At 37.8% G+C, this 20117-nt stretch overlaps 3 protein-coding genes across 7 annotated transcripts; 1 reads left to right on the forward strand and 2 right to left on the reverse strand.

The window, feature by feature from the left end:
• mxa (myxovirus (influenza) resistance A) lies at positions 1-9525 on the forward strand. Its single transcript, XM_077205335.1, has 12 exons — positions 1-432; positions 5229-5366; positions 5452-5606; positions 5683-5821; positions 5912-6110; positions 6917-6995; positions 7079-7201; positions 7322-7463; positions 7732-7890; positions 8538-8614; positions 8778-9044; positions 9134-9525. Exons 1-12 carry the CDS (start codon positions 234-236, stop codon positions 9356-9358), a joined length of 1902 nt encoding a protein of 633 aa, XP_077061450.1. The 5' UTR covers positions 1-233; the 3' UTR covers positions 9359-9525.
• A 384-nt stretch (positions 9526-9909) lies between these two features.
• Positions 9910-12791, reverse strand: pcnp (PEST proteolytic signal containing nuclear protein). Of its 5 annotated transcripts, none has more exons than XM_077205341.1 (6): positions 12673-12773; positions 11530-11604; positions 11301-11457; positions 11125-11199; positions 10513-10568; positions 9910-10414 (listed from the first exon to the last, which is right to left on the reverse strand). In XM_077205341.1, the coding sequence occupies exons 3-6, from the start codon at positions 11367-11369 to the stop codon at positions 10306-10308; spliced, it is 309 nt and encodes a 102-aa protein (XP_077061456.1). In that variant the 5' UTR covers positions 11370-11457; positions 11530-11604; positions 12673-12773; the 3' UTR covers positions 9910-10305. The 5 variants fall into 5 exon arrangements, with proteins under 5 accessions (XP_077061456.1, XP_077061457.1, XP_077061453.1 ...); XM_077205342.1 differs by having other exon boundaries at positions 11301-11509; positions 11578-11604; positions 12673-12761; XM_077205338.1 differs by having other exon boundaries at positions 11301-11506; positions 11578-11604; positions 12673-12756.
• A 1902-nt stretch (positions 12792-14693) lies between these two features.
• On the reverse strand, positions 14694-18790 carry mylz3 (myosin, light polypeptide 3, skeletal muscle). Its single transcript, XM_077205343.1, has 6 exons — positions 18658-18790; positions 18249-18279; positions 16624-16767; positions 16343-16513; positions 15633-15710; positions 14694-15149 (listed from the first exon to the last, which is right to left on the reverse strand). Exons 1-6 carry the CDS (start codon positions 18658-18660, stop codon positions 15121-15123), a joined length of 456 nt encoding a protein of 151 aa, XP_077061458.1. The 5' UTR covers positions 18661-18790; the 3' UTR covers positions 14694-15120.
• Between the last annotated feature and the right edge of the window lie 1327 nt (positions 18791-20117).

A 20117-nucleotide genomic window follows, 5' to 3' on the forward strand; every position in this document is an offset into this window, starting at 1 on the left:
GGTAATGCCAATGGTATCCAAACAAAGTCGAGAGCGTACTTTAAGGGGTAAAACGAAACTATTGTGATACCTTGGAAATGAAACTTACGCACATAAACTCTCTAGGATTCACTTTACCGGTAAAGAACCAGCATCTCTCTGAGACAATCCAAATCCAATCGAGGAGTGCGCGAATAGGCTACAGCACCTGACATTAACAACCTTTAGATTTGACATTTTGACGTTGTTTAAGGATGGAGAAAATGAGTTACACGTTCAGTCAGCAATATGAGGAAAAAATCCGTCCTTGCATCGACACTATCGACAATTTACGGTCTTTGGGAGTCGAAAAGGACCTGGCGTTGCCTGCCATCGCCGTCATTGGAGACCAAAGCTCGGGGAAGAGTTCTGTTCTGGAGGCGCTGTCAGGGGTAGCGTTACCCAGGGGAAGTGGTAAGGACAACACATAAAATTAAAACACCAATATTAATTGTATTGCTTTTTACGAAATTAACTTCTAACTTCCTATACTGTGGATGTACCATGACTATGGAAGTAAAATAATGACAAATGTTCTTGAAACAAAAAAGCTTGTTGAATTGCACTACTTGCAAAAATATATTTAATTAACTGTATTGTTAGGGCTTGCGGTTTTTATGGGCTGAAATGCAACATGGTTGTAGGCCTATATTTAAGATGTGAATAATACAATTAAAAACATTTCACACACATTTATTATTAAAAATTAAATAATCCATATGCACCTTTCAGATTTCACTTCCTAAATATTCATTCTGTTTAAAAAATACAACCTAAAATATCCGACAGGCAATTTTCGGTCCATTTTAATTCGCTTCTACAAATTCAGCGGTTCAAATTGGACAAAAAATTCAACATTTGACATCCGGGAATGGTTGGAATACGGAGCCCCTAAAGGGACGTGGTAGTGAAAAAAATTTATAATGGGAGAATTTTTTTTTTCCAAATCTTTTGCGTTCCCTCGCAGATGTAGCCTATTTGCGTTCCCACACAAAACTTTGAATTCCATCCCACCAACGTTCATCTTCCCTCGGGAAAAAAATCCATCCTTCCTTTACCAGCAATGGCCCCTTTGGCTGTATCAGTACCACATGATCGGTAACGTTACAGCAAATGGGTCTGGGTGGATGCAAGAGGAGGACTTTTTGGTCTTCCTCAAGCACTTCCAGATTCACATCAAGTCCTCACTGGGCAGTAAAGTACTGCTGCTAATTCTGGACAACCATACCCACCTTTCTGTGGAGGGGATTTATTTTCGCAGGAGCCATGGCATCATCCTTCTCTCATTCCCCCCCACACTGTTCCCATAAGCTGCAGCCCTTGGATCGCAGTGTATATGGGCCACTGAAGAGGCTGGTATACAACTGATGTGACTGCTGGAAGAAATCTCATCCAGGAGCCACAATGACCATTATGATCTGCCAGGCATTGTGAAGAGTGCCCTTCCCCGTGCAGCATCACCGGCAAATTCAGGCAGAGTTTGCATGCACTGGACTTTGGCCTTTTAATACAGATTGTGCGCCTTTATCAGTTTTTTCATATATACTGGCCCTGATAATCATCACAAATACTTCGCTCTTGCTCCATTTCTTTAAATCCGTTTTTATGCATTAATAGACCATTTTCGAACCGACGTCACAGTTACGTCACGGCGCTAGCTGGAGGCAAAACAAAGGCAAAGCTGTAGCCAATAGCTACAAACCAGCACAGATTCGGCAACATAATAAGGAGCTTAAATTATTATCATTATTATTAAATGTCATCTTGTTGTGTTGTTGGGTGCAAGAATCAATGGAAAATGAATATCCTGTATCTGGAATTTTTATTGCTAGAAAACATTAAAATTGCACCGTAATGGCACTCTTTACATTTTTGTCGTCTTCATGTCGCTGGCTAGGCAGAACTGTTACAGTCTATGATCGTACCACACAAGTCTTGTACATTACCATTCATCACATAGTTATAGGAATATAAAGATTTATATGCCCTCAGATACTCTTTACGCTCGGTTTCTCTATCCTATAGGTGTAGAAGTCAGGCCACTCAACCGAAGGAAGCCTAGCGTTAACGTTAATCCTGTCAGATCGTCCATCCATTGAGTGAGTGTGTACGGGTCAGCCAATCTGGTTCCGTCCGTTAAAATTAACTTTTGCAAATAACAATCGCGGTCCTGGACAATGAGTGACCTTGCACATTAGGATAAAATCGGATTTTCTCCAGTCATTGTTAAAAAACAAGCTAACAAAACTTGCAAACTAACGTTAGGGAAGCGGCCAGAGTGATCGTTCTGCAACAACCTAAGCTCCGCCCACAAAAACGTCACCTTACCAACTGAAAAGGGGTCTAGTCTCTCACTCGTTGTTCTATAGTTTTCTTCGTCAGCAGCTGCTTGCGTCCCCTGCTGGTGAGGAGAACTAACAACTATTGAGATTATTACAGTTTTTCTCGATTGCTAAGACACATTTCTTGAAAGCTGCTCTCCTTTTCTCTAAACTGTGAACACAAAACCCAATTTTCAAGCTACATTCACAAAACCTCAGACTCTTCTTCCAAAACCAAACTTTCACCTCAAAACAGTTCAATCTGTGCTCAAAACTGAACTATGTTGTCAAATCGTGCCCCGAGTCAATCAAAATTAAAAACACTACCGAACAGTCACTAAACACTACGTAGAAAAATAGAAAACACAATGCTCAGTACATGAAGCTGGAGAAATAAATGTTTATTGTTCACTGTAGGCTAAATGCATGTTGCAAAACAAAACAAAACTGTGCATTTAGCACTTGTACAAAAAGACAAAACAGAAATCTTGTGTATTTACACATAGCACTTGTAAAAACAAACAGAAATCTTATGCGTTTGCCACTTGTGTACAGTAAGTGTGTGTGTGTAAAAATAAAGTACAAAAATATACAAATAAGTGCATTACTCAGCCACAGCATCATGTCTCCGTACTGGGTCAGGCCACAGGACTTCATCCACATCACAGGCCACATTTTGTCTGGCCAGGCAACGGGAGAAAAACCCCCTGGCATGCCGTATCCAGGCTTGGCGTGCCTCCACACCGATGTCACCACAGGCAAGTCCCATGGCTTGCAGGAGATTTACCCTTGTGTAAGGTTGGCGTTCATATACCTTCCACCGCCATGAGGAGAAGAATTCCTCAATGGGGTTTAGGAAAGGGGAGTACGGTGGAAGGCAAAGATTGATAAAACCTTGGTTCATATTGAACCACTCTCTACCCTGGAGGGCTCTGTGAAAACTCACATTGTCCCAAACAACAACATAGATGGGATGCTCATCCTGCTGCCCTAACAGAGCATCTCGCATGTGATTGAGGGAAATCAGGAGCTGGTGAGTGTTGTAGGGCCCCAGGTTGGCATGATGGTGGACAACCCCATGATTGCTGATGGCAGCACATAATGTGACATTGCCACCACGCTGCCCAGGAACACCAACAATGGCCCGATGGCCAATCACATTACGGCCTCTCCTTCTCCTTTTGGTGAGATTAAACCCAGCTTCATCCATGTAGATGTATTCATGGGGTCTTTCCATTGCATCCAGTTGAAAAACCCTCTCTAGAAATAGATATAGTTTTGTAAGTGATATGGAAAAAGTGATTTAGGCCACTACAGTAAATCACAACTTAGAGTAATCAACATTGAATGTGTCTGGATATATGCCAACCTGTACATACTGGAATCTTTGCTCAACAGTAGAGAGGCTGACACTGTTGATACCCTCAAAATTTACATGGTCCTCAATGATCTTTTGCTGAATTTCACTCAGTTTAATGGCATTGTTCTCACGGACCATATCAACAATTAGGGTCTCTTGGTGTGTGGAGGATTAGTGACCCCCCATGTGGCAGTCTTTCAATTCTACAAAAATAGAACATGGAGTTACAAAAAATATACATTGAATACCAGGCCTACAAACAGTTAGACCAACCCTCCATTACAATTCTACAGTACATTGGTACAGTGATGTACTGAAACATATATTTACTTACAGTATACTGTGGTACAGTATAAAGTATGTCATACAGTAATTGCTGTCAACATTTACATACTGTATTATAATGTCAAAAAAAGGTAATTACCTGTTCTCTTCTCTAAATCTTCAGATTATGGTGGACACAGTGAGTCTACTGATGTTTGGTTGTACCCTTTGTCCAGCCTCCCCATGCTCATACCATGGACAAGAACATGGTCAATCACAGTAGCTCTGATTTCATCAGATATTACTGTTCTTTGTCTTCGCTGACCACCTCGACCTCCTCTCACACGAACTCTTCCTCTCAGATTTCTGTCCATTGTAGGGCCTCACAAACCAGTGCTCTCTGAACTGGCTTACTGTATATGTCCCTCACATCATTAGCCACAAGTGTGTTCAATTTTGAGTTGTTGTGTTCAAGCGGTGACACCTTTGCTTTAATTGTGTTTGACTTTTGTCACCTGTGCTCACCATTATGCAGCACGGGTGCATCACAATGAAAATGTGTTGGCAAGTTGTGTCTAAACAGGTGAAAAGTGCTTATAGTTTTGCCAAAAGAGTGATTGATTCAATCAGTGGTTTCAGGCAACTGAGCATTTGGTTCAGACAATAGGGTTTAGTGTTTTAGCAATTGAGAAAAACTGTAATCAGCATTCCATTGATATTCCCACAACACTTGATATCCAATGTTGAATTTTCTGTCGAATTTGAACCACTGAATTTGTGGAAGCGAATTAAACGAACCAAAAATTGCCTGTCGAATATTATAGGTATTTTTAAACCGAATGAATATTTTGCTAGTGAAATGTGAATATGGATTACTGCATTTTTAATAATGAAAAGTTTTTGATAATGAAACGTTTTGAATTGAAATATTCACAGTTTAAATATACAACCATGTTGAATTTCAGCCCATAACAAATGCAAGCCCTAAAAATACAATGCATGAAAATGCAAGCACGTTTAATGCAATGCATATTATTTCAAGTAGTGCAATTCAACAAGCTTTTTTGTTTCAAAAACATTTGTCATTATGTTCCATACATGGCACAGTGGTGGTACTCTCTATACCACAATAAACAATAATTTCCATATTCATATGCCATGGAATGTATGTACATGGTAGAGTACTGTATGAGACTTTGAACAACACCAGATCTCTCATGAAAATTAACCTTGGTTTTACTACACCCCTAATATTCCTTTGTAAGGAATCGTTACACGGTGCCCTCTTGAGCTCAAGATGATAAGAACTAAAGGCGAAGAGAAATGGCGTGGGAGAATCAGTTACCAGGACTACGAGGAAGACATTGATGACCCAGCAGAAGTGGAGAAAAAGATTCGTGAAGGTAGCAAATGCTTAGAATGCATTTGAGGTCTTCCAAAAAAGTATAGATACATTTATTAAATTCTTACATCTAATTATGTTTGTAGCCCAGGATGAGATCGCTGGAGTAGGTGTTGGTATTAGTGATGAACTCATCAGTCTGCAGATCCATTCTGCCAATGTTCCTGACCTCACTCTCATTGACCTCCCTGGGATTGCACGAGTGGCTGTCAAGGGTCAACCTGAGAATATTGGAGATCAGGTAAACTTTTTATATATATTTTCAAATTACATTTTGTTGGAAAGACACGATCATTAATCAAATGCCTTTCTTCTAGATTAAGAGACTGATCAGGAAGTTTGTTACAAAGCAAGAAACTATCAACCTGGTTGTGGTGCCATGCAATGTTGACATCGCGACCACAGAAGCATTGCAGATGGCTCAGGCGGAGGACCCTCAGGGCGAAAGAACTTTAGGTGTGCATTTCTCATTGCATTTCAATGCTATACATCAGTAAAACCATAGGTTACCATGCATATTCTGATTATATTTTTGCTACACAACAGGCATCTTAACAAAGCCGGATCTGGTGGATAAGGGCACTGAAGAGACAGTGGTAGACATTGTACACAATGAGGTCATTAACCTTACCAAAGGCTACATGATTGTAAGGTGCAGGGGACAGAAAGAGATTACAGATCAGGTCACTCTTAATGAGGCCACAGTAACAGAGAATGCCTTCTTCAAAGACCATCCTCATTTCAGGTGGGTAAATGGTCACTCTAATCTGTTGAGAGTGGAGCTGAACGAATGGTTTAGTGTCAAACTTTTAATCTACAAATACATATATCAAACATGATATATATATATACACACACACACTAAACACCCACAATATGATCAAATATATATCAAACAGTATAGTGTTTACTGAGAACCTTCATGTTAGCGGCATGGCTAATGTTTTTCATGCATGCTTGTTTGCACAACTGTACTTAGTACATATATATATATATATATATATATACACACACACACACACACACACACACACACACACACACACACACACACACACACACACACACACACACACACACACACACACACACACACACACACTAAACACCCACAATATGATCAAATATATATCAAACAGTATAGTGTTTACTGAGAACCTTCATGTTAGCGGCATGGCTAATGTTTTTCATGCATGCTTGTTTGCACAACTGTACTTAGTACATATATATATATATATATATATATATATATATATATATATATATATATATATATATACACACACACACACACACACACACACACACTAAACACACACAATATGATCAAATATATATCAAACAGCATAGTGTTTACTGAGAACCTTCATGTGAGCGGCATGGCTAATGTTTTGCATGCATGCTTGTTTGCACAACTGTACTTAGTAAATCAGGTAGTGTATGTGATCATGCAATCATTAGTGCAAACAGATTAGTATACTTGTTATTTGAGATTTTAGTAAATCTATGCTGTTCTAGATTGCATGATGTATATATGCCATTTTTCCTCAGCAAACTCTATGAAGAAGGTTTTGCTACTATTCCCAAGTTGGCTGAGAAACTAACAATTGAATTGGTTCATCACATTCAGGTGAAATAATTCATTTTAACACAAGAGAACTACAGGATTTTTAGACTTATCATAAACAGTTAATTTTCATAATTGCTATGTAGAAATCCCTGCCTCGGTTAGAAGAGCAAATTGAGGCAAAGCTCGCTGAAACACAGAGGGAACTGGAAGCATATGGAAACGGACCCCCATCAGATCCTGCCGAAAGACTGAGCTTTCTCATTGATGTGAGTACAGCCTTGAAATCTACTATAACAAAGTATGGATATTTAGTAAAGGGTCATACTGATCTTCACTGAAATCTTCACTGGTCACTGAAATCTTTCACATCTTATCATTATACTTAGAAAGTTACAGCTTTCACTCATGATATGTTCAGCCTGACCTCTGGGGAGGAATTAAAGTGTGCTTCAGATCTACTGATTTTTCCAGAACTTCGGGAAGAATTTGCTAAATGGAATGGCTTCTTAAATCGTTCAGGAGATTCCTGTGAGTGAAGCTTTTACTTGGTATCTCCTGATTGTACTCTTGCTTTTGGCCAATGTGCTATGTTATTACTTTGCTTAAAATGCTTTATAATTTTCACATCTGATGGATCCTGTTTTACCAGAGTTGCAATCAAGAAATGACCTGCCTAAATTGCTAAATTAATCTTAAGTGACTTCAGTTCAGAAAAAAGCACTTTTAGAAGCCAAACTCATAAGTAAGTTGTGGAACTGAATCTGTTTTTCTGAAAATGTTCGAAAACTCTGTGCAGTCAGGAAAAAGGTTGAGAAAGAAGTTGATAACTATGAAGCCAAATATCGGGGAAGAGAGCTTCCAGGATTCATCAATTACAAGACCTTTGAGGGGCTTGTCAGGGAACAGATCAAGCTTTTGGAGGAACCTGCATTAAAGACACTGAAGACTGTCTCTGGTTTGTGTTGTTTTCTATTTCAAATCTATTTGTGCAGTTTTCAGTCTTTTTCTGGTTGTTGCTACATCCATGTACATATAGTAATGTATACTATATACATAAGTTATTCCGACTGTACTGTTCTACTTGAGGATACTCCCATAATGCACTACATGACCAAAGTATTTGGACACCTGCACATTGATCATTAACATATTGGGTATATACAGCATTGACAATTTTCACGTGGGCCTCACTTTGTGCACGGGATCTTGTTCATGCTGAAAAAAAAATGCAAATGGTATTCTCTCTGTTGCCTCAAAGATAGAATCTTAGAATTGTCAAGAAAACCAGGACCAGGAAATACCAAACACAATGAACTTTCCAGTTGGAATAATGCATTTGAAGTTAGTTGTGTTGCCTACTGGATAAATATCAAAGATTACATTAAAAGGCAACCCATGAACTTAACATTCTCTCCTTGAGTAAGGCATGCAACCCAATGTTGCTTCAGGTGGATTTTCCTTCTACTAAAGGAACTGTAAATTAGTGATCGGTGCAGTTGTTTGTGGCATGTGGCAAAACTGTTTTCATTGGATAGCCTAATCAACATTGAAGTGAAAGTTTGCTAAAGCAGTTGTGCCAACAGTGTGTTTGTGTTAAAATAGATGTGGTCAGGAAGAGGTTCATCCAGCTGGCCCAGTGCAGCTTTATTGGCTTCCCTAATCTTCTGAAAATAGCAAAGGTACTTTTTTTCCATGTGTTGATGATGCTAATAAATTCTACAGAATTACAAGTATAGCATTAATTTTTATAATGTTCAATTATGCCTTTAAATCAAAATACAGATTTAAAGAAAATTGTGTTCTTGTTTCATTTTTCAACTAATCTTTTATATACTTTCTTAGACTAAGATCGAAGCCATCAAGCTGGATAAAGAATCCATTGCAGAATCCATGCTGAGGACCCAATTCAAGATGGAGCTCATTGTTTACAGTCAAGATGGCACATACAGCCAGAGCCTGCAGGATGCAAAGGATCAAATGGAAGAGGCGGAAAATAACAAGCCCTCTAAAAAGGTTATACAAAATAACAAGTTTACTTTTACGATTGTGAGCCCAGAGAGTCATGCCACCTTGCGAGAGATGAGGTTGCACCTTGAGTCCTACTTCACAGTAAGTGTGCCAACTAAAGCGTTCTGTGCCATCAGTGGAAGCTCAAACTGTACTGTATATCTGAGATGCTGTCTTATATACCTCACCAGATTGCAAGCAAGCGTCTAGCCGACCAGATCCCAATGGTGATCCGCTATATGTTGCTCCAGGAAGCCGCTTTGGAGCTGCAAAGGAACATGTTACAGTTGCTGCATGATAAAGATGGTGTGGACGACCTGCTTAAAGAAGACTTTGACATTGGACTAAAGCGGGAGAGCTTACTGAGTCGCCAGAAACGTTTGATGAAAGCACGCAGTCTCTTGGTTACCTATTAGAAATCACTAATATAGTTTAATATATAGTCGATTGCAACAAAATTAACGTTTAATATTGCTATTTGTGAAGCTACTTTTAGCCTCTGAAGTGCCTCTTTATGCAATACTATTGTACTTGCCATTGTCCAATGTCAATAAAGTTGTGTACTACTTTTGGATCAAGCACAGTACATTGTAGTGTCTTATAGTATCTAGTGGTGAAGCATCAGAACTTTTATTTCCAAAAAACTAAACTTCATTGCACCTTTTTAACAACCAAAATGTCAGAAACAGTATACAGTTCTTGTAGTCTATTGATTACTAAATTCTTAAGAACACTGCAACAGATAGTCTTTTAAATACTATTATTCTTCCTATTTAATAGGAGTTCTAGAATTTAAAATGGTTGCTCACAGCTCACTTATCTTTATTAAAGCAGTTTACCCAAAAATTAAAACTCCATCACAGAAGAAAAAGTCATGCAGGTTTGGAACAAAATGAGGTTGAGTAAATAATGACAAAGACCCACTGATTACAACATACTAGAAAAAACGATTCTTCAGATCCTTAAATTGATACCACATTTCTCATTTATTAGTGAATTATAAACTACAGTCTTCTTTGATTGCAATGAATGAAACTTAAACAATCCTAAATGACTGGACCACAACATTCCTTCTCTGGAGAACAACTAAACTATAGGCCAATGTTAACAGGGGTCCGTGTGGCACAAACTATTGTACAGCAATAAAGATTATGCTCATTTTCTGTCGTGATTTGCACCTTACAAGGGAAGGCATTTTTAACCACAGCATGGTTAAAAAACAAAAACTAAATAGTACAATAAAAAGATGCTTGATAGCATAAACATTCAATACATATATACATTTGTACAATGTTCGTCAAACAATGACAGATAGGACAAATATCTCTGTGCCACAAAGCAAGCTATTGGAAGAAGCCAGACACTACTTGTCTGTGTGGGATTTAAGCTTCCTCTCCCAAAGTTTCTGATGGTCTGAGAATCCCTGCTTTCCTTTGTTGAAGGAATTGGGTCCAGCTGATGTGGGCGTTTCTCTGAAAATCAAAAGGTTGTCAACAGTACTGTATTATACAGTACAGTACTATAACTTACAATTAAAATGAAGTTCAATTGAATTCAAATGAAATCCAACCTGCCAATATTCTTCATCCTCATCTTTGCTTCAGGTGGCATTTCTTCAGGCTCGCTCTGAAACATAAAATAAAAAAGGTTATGAAACTGGCATTTAAACATACAGTGAATGCAAAATTAGTAGGCAAGTTGATATTCTGCTCATATTTTTTTGCATTTGACCAATTCCAAACCTCATTCATCTTAACTATAGATCATATATAATCATTTATAAGTGATATATAATTGTTAACGAGGGATGGAAGTGAAAATCGGCTTATATTCTGATGTGCTTAATAAACAGGTTTTCTTTTACAGGTAATAAGGGCCAAAAAAAGATTTAACTCACAGTGAAAAGTCAAAAATTATGTAATGCCTATAAGGATGCAATACTACAGAAATTTCAAAATCATAACGAGACCAAAAAAAAAAAAAAAAAATGATGATGATGATCAGAATATCCAACTTGCCTAATAATTATGCACATTAAATTATATTAAATTAAACATTAGTAATTTGTCAATACGGTAAATATGTAAGAAACAAATTTAACGAGCACAGCACATTATCAATTATTACACAACTTGACATGCAGCATTATTATTAAATTACTATATTAATGAATGACACATACATCATCATCCTCGTTAAAAACAGATGCAAGTCCAGCTTTCTTGGCAGGTAAGGCAGGTGTGGGTTCTTTAGGTTTCTAAAATAGGAGGAACAAAACATCATTTTTAAATGTTAAAAACTCAAGTCATTATTTAGTTTAATCTATATAGAAGTATGTACACAGAACAACAGACATACACTTGCTCCAAGCTTGATAGAGATGGACGTAGGCTTCTTCGCAGTCATGCTAAACCCCGATTTAAACATTTTAGGGGCAGCTGGCTTGCTTTTAGCCTCATCTTCTGGATCGGTCTCATGAGCAGGCCGCTTTCGCAGACTGTCCCCTGATGCCGTGCTGGAAGAGACAGTCTTAGTTTTCACACTGCTTCCCTTCTCTTCTGGTCCTGCTGGAGGCGAAACAACTTACCAAGGTGAGCGACTGTTGCCTTGGAGACCAAAGGTGAGCTACAGTTACCTGAAAGATGAGGGACGCCAGGAAGACCTGCTCAGAGAGAAGCTGTTGAGGCTAAAATCTAATTGATTAGCTTGATTCATTTGATTAGAACTAATTGTCAGATAAAACAGTAATACCAAATAAAATGGAACTGGCTGCTTTCACCAAAAGACTGGAATTTGAAGTGTTAAACTGTACTTTTGTCTTTGTTACAAACATTACAATATTGCAAAACCATGGTACACATATGGTAATAATTCATATGGAAAATATCAAAGTACTATGGCATTACTGTCTGATGATACCATATATGTACCATGGTACTGCCATAGTGATGATTGTAAATGTAGACAATATCATAATTATGGTAAATAATAGTATGGTTGAAGTGTTAAAATGTGCTATCACCTATGGTATTTACATCATACCTTATGGTAGGATCACAACACCATCAAATATCAAAGTACTATGGCAGAACCATGGTACAGATATAAAATCATCACAGTAATAACATGGTACTTTGACATTTACCATAGGGATTATTACCATACCACCTATGGTATTTACATGGTAGTCCATGATAGAATCACTAACTTACGCCATATAATTACCATTGATTAACGTAAAGGCATTTCTAAGAATATCTCAATGATAGTATAATATGGCAAGTCCATAAAAAAACAAGTTACTAAAATTCATGTACTATGGTACTCAAATGTAAGTTACTTCCACGAATGAATTATGGCATTAACGTTACTATTTTACAAATCCAAAAACTCATGGTACTTTTTTTGAACTTGTCTTTGTGAATGTATCAAAGGTCCACCGATCAAAATTCAGCCGGACAATGTGCAACATTCTAATGCATTTGGTGTTGTTAAGGTATATTAAATATTACTGTTAAATGTTACGCATCTGAAACCATAGCATGGAACAGAAAACAGCTCGTTACCAGCTAACTTAGCTAGCTTGCTAAATTTAGTTAACAAAAAAGTCAAAATCTATCGCTATAATTTTATTTTTTAACTACATTCAAAAATACAAGAACTACACATATTCTCGAAGACTTTTAAGAGTTGATTAATTGCAAAATTAAAACAGTTTTGACAGTTTCACCTCCTTCTTTAGAGGGGCCTTCGCTGCAGCACTTCACATTCGCCATCGTATGAATCTGCTTTAAGCAAGTACGGCTCCCGGATAGGACAAAACACCTCTGCAGTCGCAAGAAGAAAAGAAAAACCTCCTTTGTACTGCTCCGGCTCTTCCACTGATAAACATCGCCATCTAGCGTACAGAGTGAGCCAACGACCCCGTATAATAATCTATACGGGGTATATGACAAAATCCTGGAAATGAAGTGACAGACTCACATGTGCCAACCAAGTGAGAAATGTTATTATCTAAATCTAAATTATCTAAATACCATATATTCCATGGTATTTAGATAATATTCAAGATAATTCATAGAAAACTATAGTGTTACCATGGTATCATGTCCAAAACACCATTAAAACAAAATATATAGGCCTATAGACGGTATGCAGGCTGTCTAAGTTTTATTCTCAGCATTTCGCATGTGGCTATTTTTGGTGTTGTCAAGTTTTATTTATTTATTTCTCCTGTCATCAATCAACTATTTCCATAATAACTTAGATCATGCCCTTTTATATCTTTATTAAATGTTTTCTAACAAAAAATATTATTATTTTTTAAACTTTTTTTCCAATGAAAAGTTTGCCTATAAATTGACAAGTGAAGGCCGAGTATGGTAACCCATACTCCGAATTTGTCCTCTGCATTTAACCCATCCAAGTTAGTGCACACACATTAGGAGCAGAGTAGTGAATAGTGAACACACATACACACACTGCAAACCGACACACACCCAGAGCACTGTGCAGGCATTATACTGTGGCACCCAGGGAGCAATTGGAGGTTAGCCTTGGTCACCTCAGTCATTCCGGGACTGGAATCGAATCAGCAATCTTTGGGTTACCAGTCCAACTCACTAACCATTAGCCCACGACTGCCTCTATAGTTATTATATACATTTATTCAATAAATTCAGTGTAAATCATCAACATTTTGGTAACAGTACAGGCTTCATTACCTTCAACTAACCAATTTGATACAATATTCATTAATCTTTGTTAACGTTAGGCCTACTGCTGTTCATTGTTAATTTATAATATTAACAGACACAGCTTTTGTTTTTAATTATGTATTAGTAAATGCTGAAATTAACATTAACTAAGATTAGGCCTAATACATGCGTTCGAATCCTTTAGTTCATACTAACCAATAGTAAACTAATCTTAACAAATGGAACCTTATTGTAAAGTCTAAATATTTTTTCCTAGTTTCAAGTTTGTTTTTATTCATATAGCACATTTAAAAAACAGCAAACATGGCTGACCAAAGTGCTGAACAAAACACAAGATACAGAGACAAGGGAAAACCACACATTCATGACTGAAGCTCGCAATAAATTAAAAGCTAGAAAAAACCGAGATATTTCATCTGAGAACCCAGATATTTCATATGAAAAAAGGCATTAAAAACTATTACCATACGTTTTGGCTTTCGGATGGGACCTTGGTGTATATGTAATTCTCTATATTAATGTCCAGCTTCATTTCCTCTATGTGTTTCTATACTTTTCCTTGCACAGTGCTGCGGAAAGTTACTTTTAAAAGTAATGGGGGAAATTGTGTTACTTTTATTGATTGGGCTTAATTGTTTGTTTTTTAATTAAAATTTACTTATTAAAATTTACTGCATTTTTTTTACTCTCAACATGAGGACAAGAGAGCTGTCAGTCAAGAAATGGGAAAACAAAGTAACTTATTTGTAAAAGTAACTCAGATATTTTGTTGTACAGTTTCAGAAAGACTGTATCCAGCATGGATGATTTTCACCTCCAACCTAAACTAAGCTTAATTCTTTTTAAAGATACACATGCATCAGCATTTTTATGTTTACATTTGAATGTTTGCCACTGATTTGGGATCTGCAAAAGATGCAAGCCAAATTCAAATTTGCATCGCCCGTATAGGCATCTCTTATCTAGGCATTTTCTTATCTAGAGGCTTCACATTGTGACCAAATCGGTTAGCATAAAAAGGAAGAACTCTGGGTACTTTTGGAAAAAGGTTTATTGTGAAATGAATGTGTGAAAATTGGGCAGCCTGGCCACAGCAATGTCATGTGCCTTTAACACACAGCTGGCGGTGCTGTTGTAACCCTGGATGGGTGGAGAAAGAGGAAACCAACCCTCACTTCATGAGTGGCCTTTTCCTTCTTCCCCGATCTCCATCCCGCTGTGGACAGCCGTCCCGGGCGGAACAAGAAGGCAAGGAGGGTCAACTGCATGACAATGTAACTTCCAAAAAGGTGGGCGAGAGGGGAGAAAACAAATAAAGGGGGGGGGGGAACAGAATGGTTTAGAAGTGACATCCCATAGTCCTTTTTATTGATTGGTCTTCGAAACAATGGATGTCCTGACACCATGGGGTCTGCAGATATATTTCAGTCTTCTTCACCACTCCCTCAACGGAGGGCCACTTACACGGACAAGATGTGCTTGACGAAAGCTGTAAGAGGAGAAGCAGACATGCATAAGGAAATATCCTCCCTACTGGCTCGCCATACAAGGCCCGAGGTGGCTTCTAAAAATAATGGTTGTAATGATACAGTGACAGGTGAGCTTATTATATCATTCATATCAGTGCAGAAAAGACCGCCAGTACAGTCACTGTTATGCAGTGTGTCCTAAAATAAGTTAAATTCTTAAAAATATAGGTTCCAAAAAGAGGTTTTTGCAGTGATGCCATAGAAGAAGCATTTTTGGCTCCACAAAGAACCTTTCATTGAATTGTTCTTAAAAGAACCATGTTTTTTCTTAGTGTGAAGAACATTTTAAAAATCTAAAGAACTTTTTTCACTATAAAGAACTTTTTGGGTAATGGAAAGGTTCCATGGACGTTAAAGGTTCTTCACGGAACCATAGATTCCAATAAATAAGCTTATTTTTAAGAGTGAAGGGTTAAATCAGAAGGGGTTTTCCAAACACATACCCTCGTAGTGGATACTGCCGTTCTCATCCTCCTGTCCCTGCATGAGAGAGTCGATCTCGGGCTCGGTCATCTTCTCACCTGTCGGTGCCATGAAAGGTATTGGTTAAGACAAATCTTTAACATATATTAAAAAGTATCCATGGTATTATTATGGTTTTTGGACATGGTAACGCATGAGTACCTTAGATTACAATGGTACACTTTAAAAAATGCTGGGTTGTTTCAACCCATGTTTGGGTCGAATATGGAGAAGCCCAAACCGTTGGTAAAATTTGTCCATATTTGACCCAAATATGGGTTGAAACAATCCATTACGCAGCACAACTGGTTTCAACATTGATAATAATAAGAAATGTTTCATGAGACCCAATTTAGCAAATTACAATGAATTCTGAAGGATCATGTGACACCGAAGACTGGAGAAATAGCTTAGTCATCATAGGATATAATTACATTTTAAAATAACAAAATATTTTGAATTATTATAATATTTTAAAATTTTGACTGTATTTTTGATCAAATAAATGCAGCCTGCACAGGAGACTTATTTTAAAAAGAATAAAAAGTCTTACTGACTCCAAACTTTTGAAAAGTAGTCTATATGTCAAAATACATATTTTCTGATCACTGTGCTGCCTGTGGTAATTTGTTTTTGTAATTTTCTTTTACTTGCATGGTGTTAGTGACATAATAATTGAATTTGTACTCACCCAGTGTTGACAGCACAATACGCAGCTCAGCGCCCATCACTGTGCCGTTGCCCTCCTTGTCGAAGACACGCAGACCCTCAACGTAGTCATCAAGGGTACCCTTCTGGATGGCGTCAACAGTCTTCAGCATTGGCAGGAAAGCTTCAAAGTCAATTCTTTTGTTGGCATAATCTGTGTGCGCACAGTTCCACACACACATCACAAATCAGGGAGGGTTTGTAAAGCATTTCAAATTGTGTCCATTCGTTTTAAGCTAGCATTATATAAAGTAAAAGTCTTACCGTCAGGGGATGGGTCACCCAGGATTGCCTTCACGTCCTTGTTGGTGGGGTTCTGTCCCAGGGCGCGCATGATGTCGGCAACCTGGTTGTAGGCAACCTTGCTGTCACCAACTCTGTCGAAGAGACCAAAAGCCTCTTTGAAGTCTGTAACAGAAGGACACAAGGGACCTTTTCAGTTGTCTGTCTGTCTATCTATCGATCTATCTATCTATGGACATTATTGCTTTTAAAACAGGCCAGGTCAAGGAAACTTTGTGTCCTAACATTGCCTCCTACACATCCCTCCTTTGCCAACTGCACATGAAGCAGAGGAGGAAGGAAGAGGAATTAAAAAGAGCTTAGCAACTGCATTTCCATGGGCTGTGAGGGAGACTAAGTTGAAAGTGATCTGCTGACAGAAAAATAGCATCCTACGACTTCCGTGCTCCAGCAGCTGTTGGATGAAGGTGGCACTTAATGCGTGACGTGACAGGCGATACCCTCAGAGAAAGTAGCCCTGGCCATAAATGGATATGGCACTTTTCGACTGACCCAAGTCAGAAGCAAGAATGCTGACAGCAACGTAAACTACACCCACAACCAACCGCATACTTTTTGACCCTAAATGAGTAACACCAGGCTGTGAACTGTATGCTTGAGAGGATGGGTAACTATGAATTCTTTCTGTGGAGAGGTAAATGTATGCTTTTGATCAGACTACTTTGGAACAGGGTATGGGAAATAATTCCCCATTCTACTCAATTTATCAGTCTTCATGCTTTTTAAGCAGATTTGATGGCATACTGAAATATTAGCATCACTGAATCAACCTAAATATATTAATTTATACTAGCAAAACTAATTTTTTTAGTTAAATCAGATAAAAATGGCTCTTTAAGGTAACAATAGCAGGTTACCACTTTTTACAGTCTTGCCAGGATATCACAATACAGTTTCCTCCAATATTTTGATTTAACATTAATCGATTACTTTACCTTGAATACTCATTGCTAGGATATTGGCTGTTTATTGGTACTTATAAAGCACATATTGATGTCTTATTCTTCATGACCATATTCTACATCCCTTAATCCACCCAATACCCAAACTTAACTACCTACTAACTATTCATAAGCAGTAATTTGAGGCAAAAGTCATCGTTAATAGTGAGAATGGTACCCTAATCTAAAGTGTGACCAGAAATACAACTGTTCTTTGTTAGTTCATGTTAGTCAGGTTCATTATCTAATGTTACCAGATGCAACTTTTGATTTTAATCATGTAATAAATGTTGAGATTAACATTAACTAAGATTAATTGAGGCTTTAGAAATATTTTTCATTGTTAAATCATCTTAACGTATGTAGTTAACTAATGTTATCAAATGAAACCTTATTGTAAAGCGCTACCATTTTTTTAGTATAGTGTTATTAAAAAAGAGCCCTATATATATTAAAGAGCTTCCCAAAGTAATTATTTACTTTAATGAGGAAGAATTGTCTTTCATCTTTAATTCATGACATTTCACATTTCTGACATCCCCATTATATTTATAACAAGGAGAAGGGAGAGTTGTACTTTGTCAGTCAATTATAGTCATAAAGCCATTTTCCCATAATAATAAACTCCAATGTGAGAAGACTCACCCTCAATCTGGTCAGCAGAGAATTCTCCAGCCTGCCAGAAAGACAACAATGCATCAGTCCCGTTGGCAAACCTGCCAACATCTCACAATACACACTAGTCTAGTCTAAATAATGAGATATTTTATAGGTATTTTAAAATACATTTGGAAACATAAGCTCTCTTTGGACATCAGCAAAATAACCGCTTCAGAAGTGCACATAATATCCAGCAAGAGAATAAATTATCTGCATGATTTTCTCTTTAACAGTGACAAACAGATTGGGATTGGGGGGTCTTGCCCCACCAAAGTCAATTTGAAAATCGAAGAAAGGTGTCCTAATTCCTTTCAGTGGGCTTATTGACCGTTTTTGAGCCAGACGAACATGAAAAAAGGTAGGATAAAATAGCAAGCGTAATCCAAGTACACACCATGATGTAGTTTTGTGGTGCAGGAGCAGAGGGGCAGAAGCCAAGAAGCCGGAGTCCCAGGAAAGTGGTCCTGAGCAATGGACCAGCTCCTTCTTATTTATGCTATGCTAATGATGTCACGGGGCGGATCTTGTGACGCTGTGGAACTTCTTTAACTTTCTTAGGTCAAGCTGGACGGAAGGTTGCTGCTCTCTCCAGTGTACATGTGTGGTGGTATTTTTAGATTATGCTCCAGGCTGCTTGTAAGACCCTTTGGCTTTGGTCAGCATTTTAATTTCATGCATTATATCTTTATTTACATGGTTTCTGCATATTTTCATTTTGTATCCCTGGTCAGGGATGATCCTGATGCCACCTGTTATTTGGCTCTGTGCATGAACTGAAGGCAACTGAGGAAGGCATTTGATTACACTGTTGATATTTATAGCTTGCATATGGTGGTCTCGGCCACTTATGGTTATATGGCAAGCCAGTAAAAACACTCCTCAAAGACTGTTACCACAGCATGAATGAACTTGCACTTCGGCCACATTCCTCTCTCAAAATATAATAATTATAATCTTAAAAACAGTAACTGAAAATTTTCTTGTAGTAGAATTCAAATGAATTGTTTTTATTATGTGATTGTGAATAATGTGAGCAGTTCTTTGATAAATGTAATGTTTTGGGTGTTGTTTGAGAGCTACCAGCTACAATACTTGAAAGTGAAACCAACTTTCAAGGTAATTCCTGGTTATGTTCAGAAGGTGACCGTGTTTTCACCAAGTACATCATGTTCCTGGATCAACATTCCAAACAACCAATCAGATTTGAGGGACAGGTTTACTGTCAATGTCAAGTTTAGGCTTACAACCAGGGTTTAGTGCTGCTTATCCACCCATTTCCCTCTGATCTTAGGGATAAGTTATGGGTGGGGTTAGGTTTAGGGGTAGGGGTAGGGATAGGGTTAGGACTGAAGTTTCAGACAGGAATGTTGTTCCAGGATCAACAAAATATGTTGATCCAGGGACGTTTTACTTGTCAAAATCAATATTCAGTGCTAACTGCATTCTGCAACCACTGTATGCTGTATACTTAAATATTAAAAAACAGTATTTGAACAGTGGTTAAAACCTGTGAACTTTGTAGTTGTCAAACATTAGTGGATCAAGTTAACAGTTAATGCGATAAATTTACATCTATGGTTACACCTGTGTGAACTTGAGAACATACTTCATCCACTAGTAAACTACCATGACAACAGTTGATTCAAAGTCATTGCAAAAATGGCTCAGAAAAGTGAAGTTAGTTCTAAGAAAGACTTCAAAGTATCATTTTTCTGCAGATGCGACTTGGTTTAATATTCTGTCACCTATATGAAGCGAAAACGTGGCTTGTGTCCACATACTATACATGCTTTCAAGTTAAATGCCACCTATGGATGTCAAATCCGCTGTTTACTATTAAAACATCAATGTGAA

This window comes from Siphateles boraxobius, unplaced genomic scaffold (assembly GCF_051911475.1).
Source record: "Siphateles boraxobius isolate OS27281-9 unplaced genomic scaffold, OSU_SipBor_1 53, whole genome shotgun sequence".
NCBI classification, from domain to species: Eukaryota; Metazoa; Chordata; class Actinopteri; order Cypriniformes; family Leuciscidae; genus Siphateles; species Siphateles boraxobius.

Coding starts and splice junctions, on each gene's coding strand:
- pcnp (XM_077205342.1), bottom strand. CDS start 12,718: ATGGCGAATGTGAAGTGCTGCAGCGAAGGCCCCTCTAAAGAAGGAG. Junction 11,200..11,300: donor CTATCAAGCTTGGAGCAAGT/GTATGTCTGTTG, acceptor CTCCTATTTTAG/AAACCTAAAGAACCCACACC. Junction 10,569..11,124: donor TTTTTAACGAGGATGATGAT/GTATGTGTCATT, acceptor TTTATGTTTCAG/AGCGAGCCTGAAGAAATGCC.
- mxa (XM_077205335.1), top strand. CDS start 234: ATGGAGAAAATGAGTTACACGTTCAGTCAGCAATATGAGGAAAAAATC. Junction 433..5,228: donor AGCGTTACCCAGGGGAAGTG/GTAAGGACAACA, acceptor TTCCTTTGTAAG/GAATCGTTACACGGTGCCCT. Junction 9,045..9,133: donor ACCTTGAGTCCTACTTCACA/GTAAGTGTGCCA, acceptor ATACCTCACCAG/ATTGCAAGCAAGCGTCTAGC.
- mylz3 (XM_077205343.1), bottom strand. Junction 16,768..18,248: donor CTCTGCTGACCAGATTGAGG/GTGAGTCTTCTC, acceptor CTTCTGTTACAG/ACTTCAAAGAGGCTTTTGGT. Junction 16,514..16,623: donor GGGTGACCCATCCCCTGACG/GTAAGACTTTTA, acceptor GTGCGCACACAG/ATTATGCCAACAAAAGAATT.